We start from the raw sequence: 16,467 nt of genomic DNA on the forward strand, positions 1-16,467 counted from the left end.
ATATTTCTTATAAATAAGAAAAGAGTGATGCAGTCAGTCTCTCCTCAACTCTTAGCCAAGAGAGACTGACATGCACAGTATTTATATCAGCCCTCTGATTACAATGAAGAGCAAGACGTGTCGCTCTGTTCTGGGCCAGCTGCAGCTTAACTAGGACTTTCCTTGCAACACTGGACCAGACGACTGGACAATAATCAAGATTAGACAAAACTATTGCTTTGTGGAGTGTGGTGTCAAAAAGCAGAGCATCTCTTTATTACGGACAGACCTCTCCCCATCTTTACAACCATTGAATCTATATGCTTTGACCATGAATGCTTACAATCTAAGGTAACACTAAGTCATTTAGTTTCCTCCTCGTACTTGTTCAGCAGCCATACCATTCATTACCAGGTCTAGAACTTAAGGAATGATTTGTACCAAATACAATGCTCTTAGTTTGATAGATGTTCAGGACCAGTTTATTACTGGCCACCCATTCCAAAACAAGACTGCAACTCTTTGTTAAGGATTTCAGTGACTTCAATAGCTATGATTGCTGATGCGTATATGGTTGAATCATCAGCATACATGGACACATGCTTTGTTTAATGCCAGTGGCAGGTCATTGGTAAAAATAGAAAACAGTAGGGGGTCTAGAGAGCTGTCCTGTGGAACACCATACTTTACGTGTTTGACATTAGAGAAGGTTCCATTAAAGAAAACCCTCTGAGTTCTATTAGATAGATGGCTCTGAATCCACGATATCGCATAGGTTGAAAAACCGTAACACTTACGTTTTTTCAACAGGTTATGGTCAATAATATTAAAAGCTGCACTGAAATCTAACAGTACAGCTCCCACAATATTCTTATTAATCCATTTCTTTCAGCCAATCATCAGTCATTTGTGTAAGTGCAGTACATGTTGAGTGCCCTTCTCTATAAGCATGCTAAAAGTCCGTTGTTAATTTGTTTACAGAAAAATAGCATTGTATTTGGTCAAACACAAACTTATAGGTCTGCTGTTAGAACCAGTACAGACCGCTTTACCACTCTTGGGTAGCGGAAAAACTTTGGCTTCCCTCCAGGCCTGAGCACATAAGACTTTCCTCTTGGCTCAGATTAAAGATATGACAGATATGAGTGGCTATAGAGTCAGCTACCATCCTCAGAATACTTACATAAGTATTCACACCACTGAGTCATTACATGTTAGAATCACCTTGGGCAGTGATTACAGCTGTGAGTCTTTCTGGGAAAGTCTAAGAGATTTGCACACCTGGATTGTACAATATTTGCCCGTTATTCTTTTTTAAATTATTGAATCTCAGTCAAGTTGGTTGTTGATCATTGCTAGACAGCCATTTTCAAGTCTTGCCATAGATTTTCAAACTGATTTAAGTCAAAACTGTAACTAGGCCACTCAGGAACATTCAATGTCGTCATGGTAAGCAACTCCAGTGTATATTTGGCCTTGTGTTTGAGGTTATTGTCCTGCTGAAAGGTGAATTTGTCTCCCAGTGTCTGGTGGAAAGCAGACTGAACCAGGGGTTCCTCGAGGATGTTGCCTGTGCTTAACTCTATTACGTTTCTTTTCATCCTAAAAAACTCCCTAGTCCTTGCCAATGACAAGCATACCCATAATATGATGCAGCCACCACCATGCTTTAAAATATGAAGAGTGGTACTCAGTGATGTGTTGTGTTGTATTTGCCCCAAACATAACATTTTCTACTCAGGACATAGCGTTCATTTCTTTGACACATTTTTGGCAGTTTTACTTTAGTGTCTTACTGCAAAAATGCATGTTTTGGAATATTTTTATTCTGTACTGTCTTCCTTTTCACTTTGTCATTTAGGTTAGTATTGTGCGGTAACTACAATGTTGTTGATCCATCCTCAGTTTTCTATCAAAGCTATGAAACTCTGTAACTGTTTTAAAGTCACCATTGGCCTCATGGTGAAATCCCTGAGCGATTTCCTTCCTCTCCGGCAACTGAGTTAGGAAGGACGCCTGTATCTTTGTAGTGACTGGGTGTATTGATACACCATCCAAAGTGTAATTAATAACTTCACCATGCTCAAAGGGATATTCAATGTCTGCTTTTTTTCTTTTTCTTTTTACCCATCTATTAATGGGTGCCCTTCTTTGCGAGGCATTGAAACGTCTCTGGTCCTTGTGGTTGAATCTGTGCTAGAAATTCACTGTTCAAACTGAGGGACCTTCCAGATAATTGTATGTGTGGAGTTACAGAGATGAGGACATTCAAAAATCGTGTTAAACACTATTATTGCAGTCAGAGTGAATCCATGCAACTTATCTGACTTTTTAAGCACATTGTTCCCGTTTGCCATAACAATGGGGTTAAATACATATCGACTCAACACCTTTCAGCTTTTCATTTTATTTGTCAGTTCTAAACATCTCTACAAACATAATTCCACTTTGACATTTTGGGGTATTGTGTTTAGGCCAGTGACACAAAAATCACAATTTAATCACAATTTAATAATTTAATTTTAAAATTCAGGCTGTAAAATGTGGGAAAAGTAATGATGTGTGAAAACTTTCTGAAGACAGTGAACAGATTAGATTACATCTATTTTCCGACCCCCTGACCATCCGCTCAAGGAACAATCGACTCCCAGCTGCATTGTAATTGGGAGCCCTGCCCTGTTCCCTATAACTGGAGACAGGTCAGCTGATTGTAATTGGGAGCCCTGCCCTGTTCCCTATAACTGGAGACAGGTCAGCTGATTGTAATTGGGAGCCCTGCCCTGTTCCCTATAACTGGAGACAGGTCAGCTGAATGTAATTGGGAGCCCTGCCCTGTTCCCTATAACTGGAGACAGGTCAGCTGAATGTAATTGGGAGTCCTGCCCTGTTCCCTATAGCTGAAGACAGGTCAGCTGATTGTAATTGGGAGCCCTGCCCTGTTCCCTATAACTGGAGACAGGTCAGCTGAATGTAATTGGGAGCCCTGCCCTGTTCCCTATAACTGGAGACAGGTCAGCTGATTGTAATTGGGAGCCCTGCCCTGTTCCCTATAACTGGAGACAGGTCAGCTGATTGTAATTGGGAGCCCTGCCCTGTTCCCTATAACTGGAGACAGGTCAGCTGATTGTAATTGGGAGCCCTGCCCTGTTCCCTATAACTGGAGACAGGTCAGCTGATTGTAATTGGGAGCCCTGCCCTGTTCCCTATAACTGGAGACAGGTCAGCTGATTGTAATTGGGAGCCCTGCCCTGTTCCCTATAACTGGAGACAGGTCAGCTGATTGTAATTGGGAGCCCTGCCCTGTTACCTATAACTGGAGACAGGTCAGCTGATTGTAATTGGGAGTCCTGCCCTGTTCCCTATAACTGGAGACAGGTCAGCTGATTGTAATTGGGAGCCCTGCCCTGTTCCCTATAGCTGGAGACAGGTCAGCTGATTGTAATTGGGCGCCCTGCCCTGTTCCCTATAACTGGAGATAGGTCAGCTGAATGTAATTGGGAGCCCTGCCCTGTTCCCTATAACTGGAGACAGGTCAGCTGATTGTAATTGGGAGCCCTGCCCTGTTCCCTATAACTGGAGACAGGTCAGCTGATTGTAATTGGGAGCCCTGCCCTGTTTCCCTATAGCTGGAGACAGGTCAGCTGATTGTACAGTAATTGGGAGCCCTGCCCTGTTCCCTATAACTGGAGACAGGCTCTGGTCAAAAGTACGGCATTATATAGAGAATTGGTTGCCATTTTAACCTGTATTCATAATAACAGATACATATGTGTATGTATAATAATTTTTGGTGTTGTTTAGTCAAAGAAGTGCACTATATAGGAAGTATGGTGCCATTTCAGACCAATGATGTATATAAACCATGATGCTATGTATCGGCCTTTGAGAGGGTTTTGAAGCCACCGGTCGGCCATATTGTCTCTCCCCAGTGGGAACAGTCCTCCATAGGAATGAATGACATTTTACAGCATTTCAAGTAAATGTTTCAAGAAGAAAATGTTAAAAATGTTCTCTCAAAAATGTTAAATTTAAGGATTTTTAAAAAATATTTCATTTATTTTTATGTTTAGCTGACATAATATAATTTAAAAGTACGCATTAACGTGTGTGTAATATAATAAACATGTTAAAAAAACGAATGTAGACATTTAAGAAAAATACATTTATATAACTTCCAGAATATTTTTTACGACGGAAGAGGAGTACCAAGATGGAGGCCCTGTGGCTTCAATACAGCGCCCCGTCGGTCATCCAGGGTTTTATACACATTGTTTCAGACACATCCTCTATTCATAATATCAGACAGGCATAAGTCCACATTAATAAGGTAACTGTATTGATTTGTCTCAACTCAGGACATAATAACAGATAAACACATTATTTTGTAACTGTGTCCAAAATGGCACCCAATTAGTGCACTGTGTAGAGAATGGGGTGTCATTCCATTCCAGCTAGTATTCAGAATATCAACATTAGTAACTTTAGCGTTGGTTTATCTCACCTCTCATCCGCTCAGCTCGGTTGTTGATCTTGATGTTCATGGGAAGCTGTGTTGCCATGGCGAGGAGGTTCTGCTGCACCGCGTGCTGCATGAGTCTCTGTTGCTCCTCGGCCATCACCATCTTCTCCGGCGGCTCCCCGCTCTCCAGCTTCTCCCTCAGCTGCTCCAACGCTGCAGCCTGTACCGCTGCGGCCGCCTGAGCTGCCACGGCTTGGGGGTGACCTCCCAGAGACATGGGCATCCCCCCCACACGACCCGACAGACAACCCGCCATCAGACTATCCTCTGGGTTAAAATAGAGAGAAGAATTCATTGATTTATTTTTACCAGGTTAGTCTCATTGAGATTAAAAATCACTTTTTCAAGAGAGAGTTTTAAAGAAGAATACTTTATATAGTTTGTTGTCTATTTTCTTTCTTTCAGATCTTGGGAAATGCGTCTTTTGCTTTGAACCAAATCCCTGAGAAAAAAGTTGGGCGTTCTGTAGGCTACTGTCGGCATTTATATGCTCAGGAAGTTCTTATGGTTGTCAGTACAGATGTTTTCTCACGCAGTGGTCAATACTCTGTCATAAAATGTCCGGTTTGATATTCAAACTTTGTGGGAAATTACAGCATGAGAAGTCAAATTATGAGAGGAGATTTTTATTTTTTACAAGGAAATCAAATTTCCTGAGCATTGTGTCTTCACTCCATCCTGTGTCATTAAATTCAACAGTCAGGTCATGGACACACACGTCTTTCAAATCAGTGAGCAACAAACAACACCGTCCCTATAGTAGCCTGGGTGCCAGACTGATGCAGGAGTGAATCATACACAACACCGCCCCTATAGTAGCCTGGGTGCCAGACTGATGCAGGAGTGAATCCTACACAACACTGCCCCTATAGTAGCCTGGGTGCCAGTCTGATGCAGGAGTGAATCCTACACAACACCGTCCCTAGAGTAGCCTGGGTGCCAGTCTGATGCAGGAGTAAATCCTACACAACACCGCCCCTATAGTAGCCTGGGTGCCAGTCTGATGCAGGAGTAAATCCTACACAACACCGTCCCTATAGTAGCCTGGGTGCCAGTCTGATGCAGGAGTGAATCCTACACAACACCGTCCCTATAGTAGCCTGGGTGCCAGTCTGATGCAGGAGTAAATCCTACACAACACCGCCCCTATAGTAGCCTGGGTGCCAGACTGATGCAGGAGTGAATCCTACACAACACCGTCCCTATAGTAGCCTGGGTGCCAGTCTGATGCAGGAGTAAATCCTACACAACACCACCCCTATAGTAGCCTGGGTGCCAGTCTGATGGAGGAGTAAATCCCACACAACACCGTCCCTATTTTAGCCTGGGTGCCAGTCTGATGCAGGAGTGAATCCTACACAACACCGCCCCTATAGTAGCCTGGGTGCCAGTCGGATGCAGGAGTAAATCCTACACAACACCACCCCTATAGTAGCCTGGGTGCCAGTCTGATGGAGGAGTAAATCCTACACAACACCGCCCCTATAGTAGCCTGGTTGCCAGTCTGATGCAGGAGTGAATCCTACACAACACCGCCCCTATAGTAGCCTGGGTGCCAGTCTGATGCAGGAGTGAATCCTACACAACACCGCCCCTACAGTAGCCACAACTGCAGCACGGCAGCTTCTTCCTGGTCACATGACATGTGTCTCACCTTTCTTGATGTTGTGTCCCTGGGTCACATGTGCTCCGTTGAGGGTGGACATGGCCAGGTGAGGCATGCTCATCTTGGGGGAGGAGACGATGGAGGTTGTCCCCATTGGAGAATAGTTAAAGATGGCCGACCCGTAGCTCTGACGACGCCCCTCGCGGCGGTTACTGTCGATGGCTGCCTGGAGCTCTCCGGGGGAGCTCAGACCCCTCTTTTCACATTCGTACGGGTAGAGGTACTTCATATACCTGTAGGAAGGGATCGGGGAACAGGACATTTCACAATGTTTTATTGAAGTAGAAGTTTTACACCAAGACGCTGCCATAATGCTTGTGTCATCCTGGATGTCAACAAGGTTACATTATGTGGCTTTATTACAACAGCCAACCTATAAAACATTCAGGGCTCTATTTTTAGCTGGTGTTAAGCCAGCTCAATTGTCAAATACATTCTCGTTTACAATATGCGACCTGTTAAGGCCAGCACTCTTCTATTTTCAAACTCAAATCTTCAGGTTTGGTAATTTACACGTCTTATCTGAGTTTGTTTGCACTGAGATGGGACCAGTTTCATGTGAGCTTGCTTGCACTGAGAGAATTTGGAAATATCTGAAGTCTGTCCTTAAAAACTTGAGCCAAAGTGCCAATTTCAGTATGAACTGCTGGGGATATTTAACTGAAAGCTGGTCTTAGCGGTAAAATTTGTATTGTATTTATTCTGGATCTAACGGGGATCCATAATCAATACAAAATGTTACTGCTAAGACCAGCTTTCGGTTGTTCTTAAATGGGGTCCAGCTAAATTAAGGCAGTTTATACCGTTTTAAAAACATCACAACAGATTTCAACAGTTGATAGTGTTTCACGTCTTCCAAAATTACAATGCTTGTCTTTCATCATTTGGTAAGATATACTTGGATGTGTAGTGTCACGTCCCTGACCAAGGTCCTTCTCCACCGATTGGTCAGTTTGGCCGAGTGGCCAGCACTAGGAAGAGTCTTGGTGGTTCCAACCTTCTTCCATTTAAGAGTAATGGAGACCACTGTGTTCTTGGGGACCTTCAAAGCTACAGACGTCTTTTTGGTCTGTGCCTCGACACAATCCTGTCTCGGAACTCTACGGACAATTACTTTGACTTCATGGCTTGCTTTTTGCTCTGACATGCACTGTCAACTATGGAACCTTATGTAGACAGATGTGTGCCTTTCCAAATCATGTCCAAACAATTGAATTTACCACAGGTAAATTAGGTAAATTGTAGAAACATCTCAAGGATGATCAATGGAAACAGGATGCACCTGCAAAGGGTCTGAATACTTATGTAAATAAGGTATTTCTGTTTTTTATTTTTAATACATTCGCAAAAAATAAAAAAATAAAAGAATGTTTTCACTTTGTCATTATGTGATAATGTGTGTAGATTGATGAGGAGGGGGGGGGTGTATTTATTCAGTTTTAGTATAAGGCTGTAATGTAACAAAATGTGGAAAAAGTCAAGGGGTCTGAATACTTTCCGAATGCACTGTATATCAACAGGATTTCTTCTGTTCTCCACTTCATTGCGGTCAGGACAGTACAGTTAACCCTCTTCTCCGACTCTATCATTATCGTGCATTATCCAGGCCGTAATGGTAGTAATGTAGTCAACATCGTAGCAGAATAATGAATGTTATTGTGCCTATCAAGTGTCTGCTAAAACATAATTACAGTACTGCACAGCAGTGGTGATAGAATGTGTGTTTATAAGAATAACAACAGGCTGGGAGTTAGAGACAAGTCCAGACCTTACGTAACATTATGGTGTATTAGGAATCAACTGTAGCATTAATACAGACACAGATCTAACCATAGATCTAAGCATATATCTAGTCATATATAACATCATATATCTAGTCATATATAACATCATACTGTGTATCTAGTCATATATAACATCATACTGTATATCTAGTCATATTTAACATCATATATCTAATCATACTGTATATCTAGTCATATTTAACATCATATATCTAATCATATATCTCATATAACACTGGTGTAGAGACTCTTAGCTCTCTGAGACCTCCTGCACCACCATTACTGGTGTAGAGACTCTTAGCTCTCTGAGACCCCCTGCACCACCACTACTGGTGTAGAGACTCTTAGCTCTCTGAGACCCCCTGCACCACCACTACTGGTGTAGAGACTCTTAGCTCTCTGAGACCCCCTGCACCACCACTACTGGTGTAGAGACTCTTAGCTCTCTGAGACCCCCTCCACCACCACTACTGGTGTAGAGACTCTTAGCTCTCTGAGACCCCCTCCACCACCACTACTGGTGTAGAGACTCTTAGCTCTCTGAGACCCCCTGCACCACCACTACTGATGTAGAGACTCTTAGCTCTCTGAGACCCCCTGCACCACCACTACTGGTGTAGAGACTCTTAGCTCTCTGAGACCCCCTGCACCACCACTACTGATGTAGAGACTCTTAGCTCTCTGAGACCTCCTGCACCACCACTACTGGTGTAGAGACTCTTAGCTCTCTGAGACCCCCTCCACCACCACTACTGGTGTAGAGACTCTTAGCTCTCTGAGACCCCCTGCACCACCACTACTGATGTAGAGACTCTTAACTCTCTGAGACCCCCTGCACCACTACTACTGGTGTAGAGACTCTTTGGTCTCTGAGACCCCTGCACCACTACTGATGTAGAGACTTAGGTCTCTGAGACCCCCTGCACCACTACTGGTGTAGAGACTCTTAGCTCTCTGAGACCCCCTGCACCACTACTGGTGTAGAGACTCTTAGCTCTCTGAGACCCCCTGCACCACTACTGGTGTAGAGACTCTTTGGTCTCTGAGACCCCTGCACCACTACTGATGTAGAGACTTAGGTCTCTGAGACCCCCTGCACCACTACTGGTGTAGAGACTTAGGTCTCTGAGACCCCCTGCACCACTACTGGTGTAGAGTCAAGTGATATGCGATGGCCCTACAGGTTATCAGGTTATTTATCGCCAGCAGTGTCACTCACTGTGTTCGCAGGGTGAACGCTGCGCTGGTGATGGAGGTAGGGAGGTTGAGGCCTTTGGTGATCTCACGCCATATTTTCTTATTGATGACCTCCACTAAGCCGCCTTTTTCTGTGACCAGCTTGTAGAGCGTGTACAGATCCAACACCTGCTTGGCCATGATTGGAATACGATTCACTGGAGTCCCTGTAGAGACAAAACATAATATCCACAATCAATGCTATTAACTTCAGTCCGTCGATAGAGAGGGTTTCCTCGCTAGCTGTGGCTTATAAAGCCAATTTATCTGGAAGCAGTCCAATAGCTGACAGCTTGGTTAACAAAACATATTACTTTTTTGAAAAACTCCCCCTTGACTTTTTATACAGCGTTTTATTAAAGGGGCAATCTGTGTTTGCTGAATATATATTTTGACATTTAAATTATCGATAGATAACCGCTGATTCTTGAAGAATATAACTTATAAATGCCTCAGGATCTTAGTTCAACTGTTGTACCCAGGGTTGCAAAGCTACCGGTGGTTTATCAAAGTTACCGGAATCTTCAGTAATTTTGGTAATTAACAGAAAATCAACGGCAATCAATAACTTTAATACAATGAATTAATATATAGTATTCATTTTGTATATCTGTGTCCATATTGTCGTTGAGTTTCTAGAAGATAGACCATATGGTTCAAGAGAAAATTATCTAATTAATTAAAAAATATATTTATCATTAACGGGATTATTTTAAATTAACTGCGCAACTATTTTCACAGCTACCACCAGTTTCACGGAAAAACATTGACAACAGATACATACTGACATAAACTAGGTTTCCATCCGATTCGCAAAAGATTTTCATGAGAATATTCATAAAAATAATATGCTAATTTTTCCCCTCCAGAAATGTTTCCATCAAATTGACTCGTTGCAGATAAACGACTGTGCGTGATGACGTGGTGCACATAAAAAATACATTTTGCGGTTTAAATGACCATGTACTGAATAAAAAAAATCCAAGTTAAATTGGGTTCCATCACATTTTCAACTCTACTGATGGTTCTCGCCAAAAAAAAATGTAGCATTATACTGTGTAACGAGTGTGCCGACACCGGTAATGGCACATGCGCTCTAGCCAAAGGTGCACGTGTACAATACCTGTTGGCCAGAGCGCGTTTAGCCTACATGATGAGTATATTAGGAACTAAAGAGCGACATTATTTGTATTTGTTAAATGCAGCCAATCGTCGATGATCATGTCACCCGGAATAAGACCCTCGATATGTATTGGAAAGGACACATCAAAATCATCACTTTGCACTTTCACATGTTAAATTCAACATAAATGATTTCATCTGTAGGCTAATAAACGGCATGCTTTCCCGAGTCGTGACTCCAAATTTACTTTGATATGATGGTTATTATATCAACATTTGCGTTTCCACCGACATTTTTCGCATAATTAATTTTACTAACCAGGTTTCCATCCAAAGTCTCTATGCCAGTAAAATACAAGTCGGATAAAAAAAATACAGGCCTGATGGAAATAGAACATTTTTCTATAAACTTTCCAAAAGTCGAAAAAACTAAATACTGTAACGACCCATACGCTAGACAAGGTGGGATATTTTTGTGTTGGTAAAATCATTGCGGGAAATGTCGATGGAAACGCTTGTATGCGCAAAAATGTATATAATAACCAATATATCGAAGTACATTTGGAGTCACACGATGACACGTTGTGGAGTCCTCCCACTACGACTCATCAGGAAAGCAAACAGTTTATTATGCCGCGTTCAAAACAACTGAGAACTCAGAACTTGGAAAACCTCCGACTTCCATCTTCAATGCGTTCAAGACAACTGGGAATTCGAACAGAACGAACTCCGACTGACAAATCCAACTCAGAATTCCAAGTCGGGGACTCTGGCCTCTTTCTAGACCCTCCGATTTACCGACCTGAGATCACTGGCATCATGATTAGACCTCGTTTTTATCCGACTTCCCATGTGTCTTGATAGCACCATTAGGCTACAGATTAAATAAATGATGATGAACGTCACAGGGTGGTAAACGTGAAAGGTGATGAGCTTGATGCTCATTTCCAAGTAAATATCGAGGGTCTTATTCTGGTAACATGATAATCGATGCTTGGCTGCGTATGAAATAATAAATAAAAATCGTGCCTTTTTTGTCCATAATAATCTCATCGTGTACTGTAGTCTATGCATGCGCTCCAGCCAGCAGTGCGCTGTTACTGCTGTTGTCTAGAGCGCATGTATCAATACCAGAGTGGGAACACACTGTATGATGCAAAACCATCAGTAGAGTTGAACATGTGATGGAACCCATTTAACTTTTTTGTTATTTTTTTATTCGGTACATCTCAATTTAACTGCAAAATGTCTTTTTATGTGCACTACATCATCACGCACATCATCACGCACACAATTTGATTGTAACACATCTCTTGTGGGAAAATTCACATATTGTTTTAATGCGGATTTTAGAATATTGACATGGAAATCTGTCTTCAAAAGATCCCACCTTGTCTAGCGTCTTTTTTTGTTGTTGACATTTGTAAAGTTTACAGCGAAAAAAATTATGTCATGACATTTTTTTTATCCTCACGTACTTTACTGGTACGTGAGGTCTCAGTATGTAAAATGTAATAAAATGTATGCATTCTACTGTAAGTCGCTCTGGATAAGAGCGTCTGCTAAATGACTAAAATGTAAATGTAATGTAAAATGGTATAAAAAGGTTGAATGGAAAGCTGGTTTGAGTAAAATAACAACAAAAAAAACATCTGTATATAAAATATATTTTATGCTGGAACCCTCATATTAAACACTAATGGTATTCACTAAATTTACAGTTTGTATTTAGGATAATGTTTTATAGCTTTGTCATTCTGTTTTATTAGAAAATCATCTCATTTGAGGATTTTGAATATTTTACATGTGATAAGGCCACACAGAGGGCCAGAGATTAATTACAGACACCTGTGATCATCTGAAGTAGAGACCAGAGATTAATTACAGACACCTGTGATCATCTGAAGTACCCTAAAGGGCCACCAAATCCTTTGTAATAGATTTCATAAAATCTTAGAAATATACCACAATTCGAGTATTTTACTCGTAAACTTTGAAAGTTTCCAGTAATATACCCTCTCTTTGCAACCCTTGACCTACCCCATCAGGACTCTATATGCTTGTTTTACTGTTGTCCGTAAATAAGGCATGGCAAGCCTCAAAGCATGGTTTGGGGTGCAGTAGGTAGCATAGCCAGGTAGCCTAGTGGTTAGAGCGTTGGACTTGTAACCGGAAGGTTGCAAGATCAAATCCCTGAGGTAAAAAACTGTTGATCTGCTCCTGAACAAGGCATTAACCCACTGTTCCTAGGCAGTCATTGAAAATAATAATTTGTTCTTTACTGACTTTAAAAAAATAAAAAATGGTTAGAACTATAATGTTGACATCATGGATGGTCAGTCTTTGATTCCATAGCTCTGTCTGCTAATTGGAGTGTGATATCATTTCTCCAGCCCCGTCCCTCAGCTGCTAACCAAATTAAAGGAGTGAGCGCTTTATTATTGTTTCAACTGCAAAACTGCCCCTTTAATGCCTCCTCTATGTTATATAAACACTGCCCCTTTAATGCCTCCTCTATGTTATATAAACACTGCCCCTTTAATGCCTCCTCTATGTTATATAAACACTGCCCCTTTAATGCCTCCTCTATGTTATATAAATACTGCCTCTTTAATGCCTCCTCTATGTTATATAAACACTGCCCGTTTAATGCCTCCTCTATGTTATATAAACACTGCCCCTTTAATGCCTCCTCTATGTTATATAAATACTGCCCCTTTAATGCCTCCTCTATGTTATATAAACACTGCCCCTTTAATGCCTCCTCTATGCTATATAAATACTGCCCCTTTAATGCCTCCTCTATGTTATATAAACACTGCCCCTTTAATGCCTCCTCTATGTTATATAAACACTTCCCCTTTAATGCCCCCTCTATGTTATATAAATACTGCCCCTTTAATGCCTCCTCTATGTTATATAAATACTGCCCCTTTAATGCATCCTCTATGTTATATAAACACTGCCCCTTTAATGCCCCCTCTATGTTATATAAACACTGCCCCTTTAATGCCTCCTCTATGTTATATAAACACTGCCTCTTTAATGCCTCCTCTATGTTATATAAACACTGCCCCTTTAATGCCTCCTCTATGTTATATAAACACTGCCCCTTTAATGCCTCCTCTGTGTTATATAAACACTGCCTCTTTAATGCCTCCTCTATGTTATATAAATACTGCCCCTTTAATGCCTCCTCTATGTTATATAAACACTGCCCCTTTAATGCCCCCTCTATGTTATATAAACACTGCCCCTTTAATGCCTCCTCTATGTTATATAAACACTGCCTCTTTAATGCCTCCTCTATGTTATATAAATACTGCCCCTTTAATGCCTCCTCTATGTTATATAAACACTGCCCCTTTAATGCCCCCTCTATGTTATATAAACACTGCCCCTTTAATGCCCCCTCTATGTTATATAAATACTGCCCCTTTAATGCCTCCTCTATGTTATATAAATACTGTCCCTTTAATGCTTCCTCTATGTTATATAAATACTGCCCCTTTAATGCCCCCTCTATGTTATATAAATACTGCCCCTTTAATGCCTCCTCTATGTTATATAAATACTGCCCCTTTAATGCCTCCTCTATGTTATATAAATACTGCCCCTTTAATGCCTCCTCTATGTTATATAAATACTGCCCCTTTAATGCCTCCTCTATGTTATATAAACAATGCCTCTTTAATGCCTCCTCTATGTTATATAAACACTGCCCCTTTAATGCCCCCTCTATGTTATATAAATACTGCCCCTTTAATGCCTCCTCTATGTTATATAAATACTGCCCCTTTAATGCCTCCTCTATGTTATATAAATACTGCCCCTTTAATGCCCCCTCTATGTTATATAAATACTGCCCCTTTAATGCATCCTCTATGTTATATAAATACTGCCCCTTTAATGCCTCCTCTATGTTAAATAAATACTGCCCCTTTAATGCCCCCTCTATGTTATATAAACACTGCCCCTTTAATGCCTCCTCTATGTTATATATTTACTGCCCCTTTAATGCATCCTCTATGTTATATAAACACTGCCCCTTTAATGCCCCCTCTATGTTATATAAACACTGCCCCTTTAATGCATCCTCTATGTTATATAAATACTGCCCCTTTAATGCATCCTCTATGTTATATAAATACTGCCCCTTTAATGCCTCCTCTATGTTATATAAATACTGTCCCTTTAATGCCTCCTCTATGTTATATAAATACTGCCCCTTTAATGCCTCCTCTATGTTATATAAATACTGCCCCTTTAATGCCTCCTCTATGTTATATAAATACTGCCCCTTTAATGCCTCCTCTATGTTATATAAATACTGCCCCTTTAATGCCTCCTCTATGTTATATAAATACTGCCCCTTTAATGCCCCCTCTATGTTATATAAACACTGCCCCTTTAATGCCTCCTCTATGTTATATAAATACTGCCCCTTTAATGCCTCCTCTATGTTATATAAATACTGCCCCTTTAATGCCTCCTCTATGTTATATAAATACTGCCCCTTTAATGCCTCCTCTATGTTATATAAATACTGCCCCTTTAATGCCTCCTCTATGTTATATAAATACTGCCCCTTTAATGCCTCCTCTATGTTATATAAATACTGCCCCTTTAATGCCTCCTCTATGTTATATAAAACATGCCCCTTTAATGCCTCCTCTATGTTATTATTGTACATGTAGAATTAAAAACACACCTTTAGCTATGAAATTAACATTGCTTTAAACATTCAACTTCTTTTTAAAGAAGCAATCACTGTTCAACCCTAACCCCAACCCAAACCTTCATTCCACTCAGGTCTTAACCCTGCTAACCTAACCCTGACCCAAACCTTCATTCCACTCAGGTCTTAACCCTGCTAAACTAACCTAACCCTGACCCTAACCTTCATTCCACTCAGGTCTTAACCCTGCTAACCTAACCCTGACCCTAACCTTCATTCCACTCAGGTCTTAACCCTGCTAACCTAACCTAACCCTGACCCTAACCTTCATTCCACTCAGGTCTTAACCCTGCTAACCTAACCCCGACCCAAACCTTCATTCCACTCAGGTCTTAACCCTGCTAACCTAACCCCGACCCTAACCTTCATTCCACTCTGGTCTTAACCCTGCTAACCTAACCCTGACCCTAACCTTCATTCCACTCAGGTCTTAACCCTGCTAACCTAACCCTGACCCTAACCTTCATTCCAGTCTGGTCTTAACCCTGCTAACCTAACCCTGACCCTAACCTTCATTCCACTCAGGTCTTAACCCTGCTAACCTAACCCTGACCCTAACCTTCATTCCACTCAGGTCTTAACCCTGCTAACCTAACCCTGACCCTAACCTTCATTCCACTCTGGTCTTAACCCTGCTAACCTAACCCTGACCTTCATTCCACTCAGGTCTTAACCCTGCTAACCTAACCCTGACCCCAACCTTCATTCCACTCTGGTCTTAACCCTGCTAACCTAACCCTGACCTTCATTCCACTCAGGTCTTAACCCTGCTAACCTAACCCTGACCCTAACCTTCATTCCACTCAGGTCTTAACCCTGCTAACCTAACCCCAACCCAAACCTTCATTCCACTCAGGTCTTAACCCTGCTAACCTAACCCTAACCTTCATTCCACTCTTGTCTTAACCCTGCTAACCTAACCCCGACCCTAACCTTCATTCCACTCTGGTCTTAACCCTGCTAACCTAACCCTAACCTTCATTCCACTCAGGTCTTAACCCTGCTAACCTAACCCCAACCCTAACCTTCATTCCACTCAGGTCTTAACCCTGCTAACCTAACCCAAACCTTCATTCCACTCTGGTCTTAACCCTGCTAACCTAACCCTGACCCTAACCTTCATTCCACTCAGGTCTTAATTAGCAGATAATAATTTGTACTATGCAGTTTAAAGGGTCGGCCGTAAAGAGGGAAGGGTCGGCCCTTTGTGAGCAGCCTGACCCTGAGATAATGAACCTGTATTTTGCTGATAGAGTTCCATTGTACCCATCGAGTTTACCATATAATGGCAATCAATACCTGCAGAAATATAGTGCAAACAGCAGCAAGCAACGCAGGGCCATACACCGGAGGAGAGTAGAGGGGGAGGAGAGGAGGTGAAGTATCGTCTGAGGCGGTAAAAACACATAAATTAAGGCTGGTA

General features: G+C 41.7%; 1 protein-coding gene across 1 annotated transcript in view; it reads right to left on the reverse strand.

The window, feature by feature from the left end:
* Positions 1–16,467, reverse strand: part of LOC129856089 (AT-rich interactive domain-containing protein 3A-like) — a 212,112-nt gene that overhangs the window by 10,915 nt on the left and 184,730 nt on the right. Inside the window, exons 4-6 of the mRNA XM_055924209.1 lie at positions 9,168–9,351; positions 6,153–6,397; positions 4,481–4,765 (exon numbers count right to left, since the gene is read on the reverse strand). Coding sequence (XP_055780184.1) covers positions 4,481–4,765; positions 6,153–6,397; positions 9,168–9,351 — 714 coding nt within the window. The remainder of the gene's footprint in view (positions 1–4,480; positions 4,766–6,152; positions 6,398–9,167; positions 9,352–16,467) is intronic.

The sequence above is a fragment of the Salvelinus fontinalis genome, chromosome 5 (assembly GCF_029448725.1).
Source record: "Salvelinus fontinalis isolate EN_2023a chromosome 5, ASM2944872v1, whole genome shotgun sequence".
Classification (NCBI taxonomy): Eukaryota; Metazoa; Chordata; class Actinopteri; order Salmoniformes; family Salmonidae; genus Salvelinus; species Salvelinus fontinalis.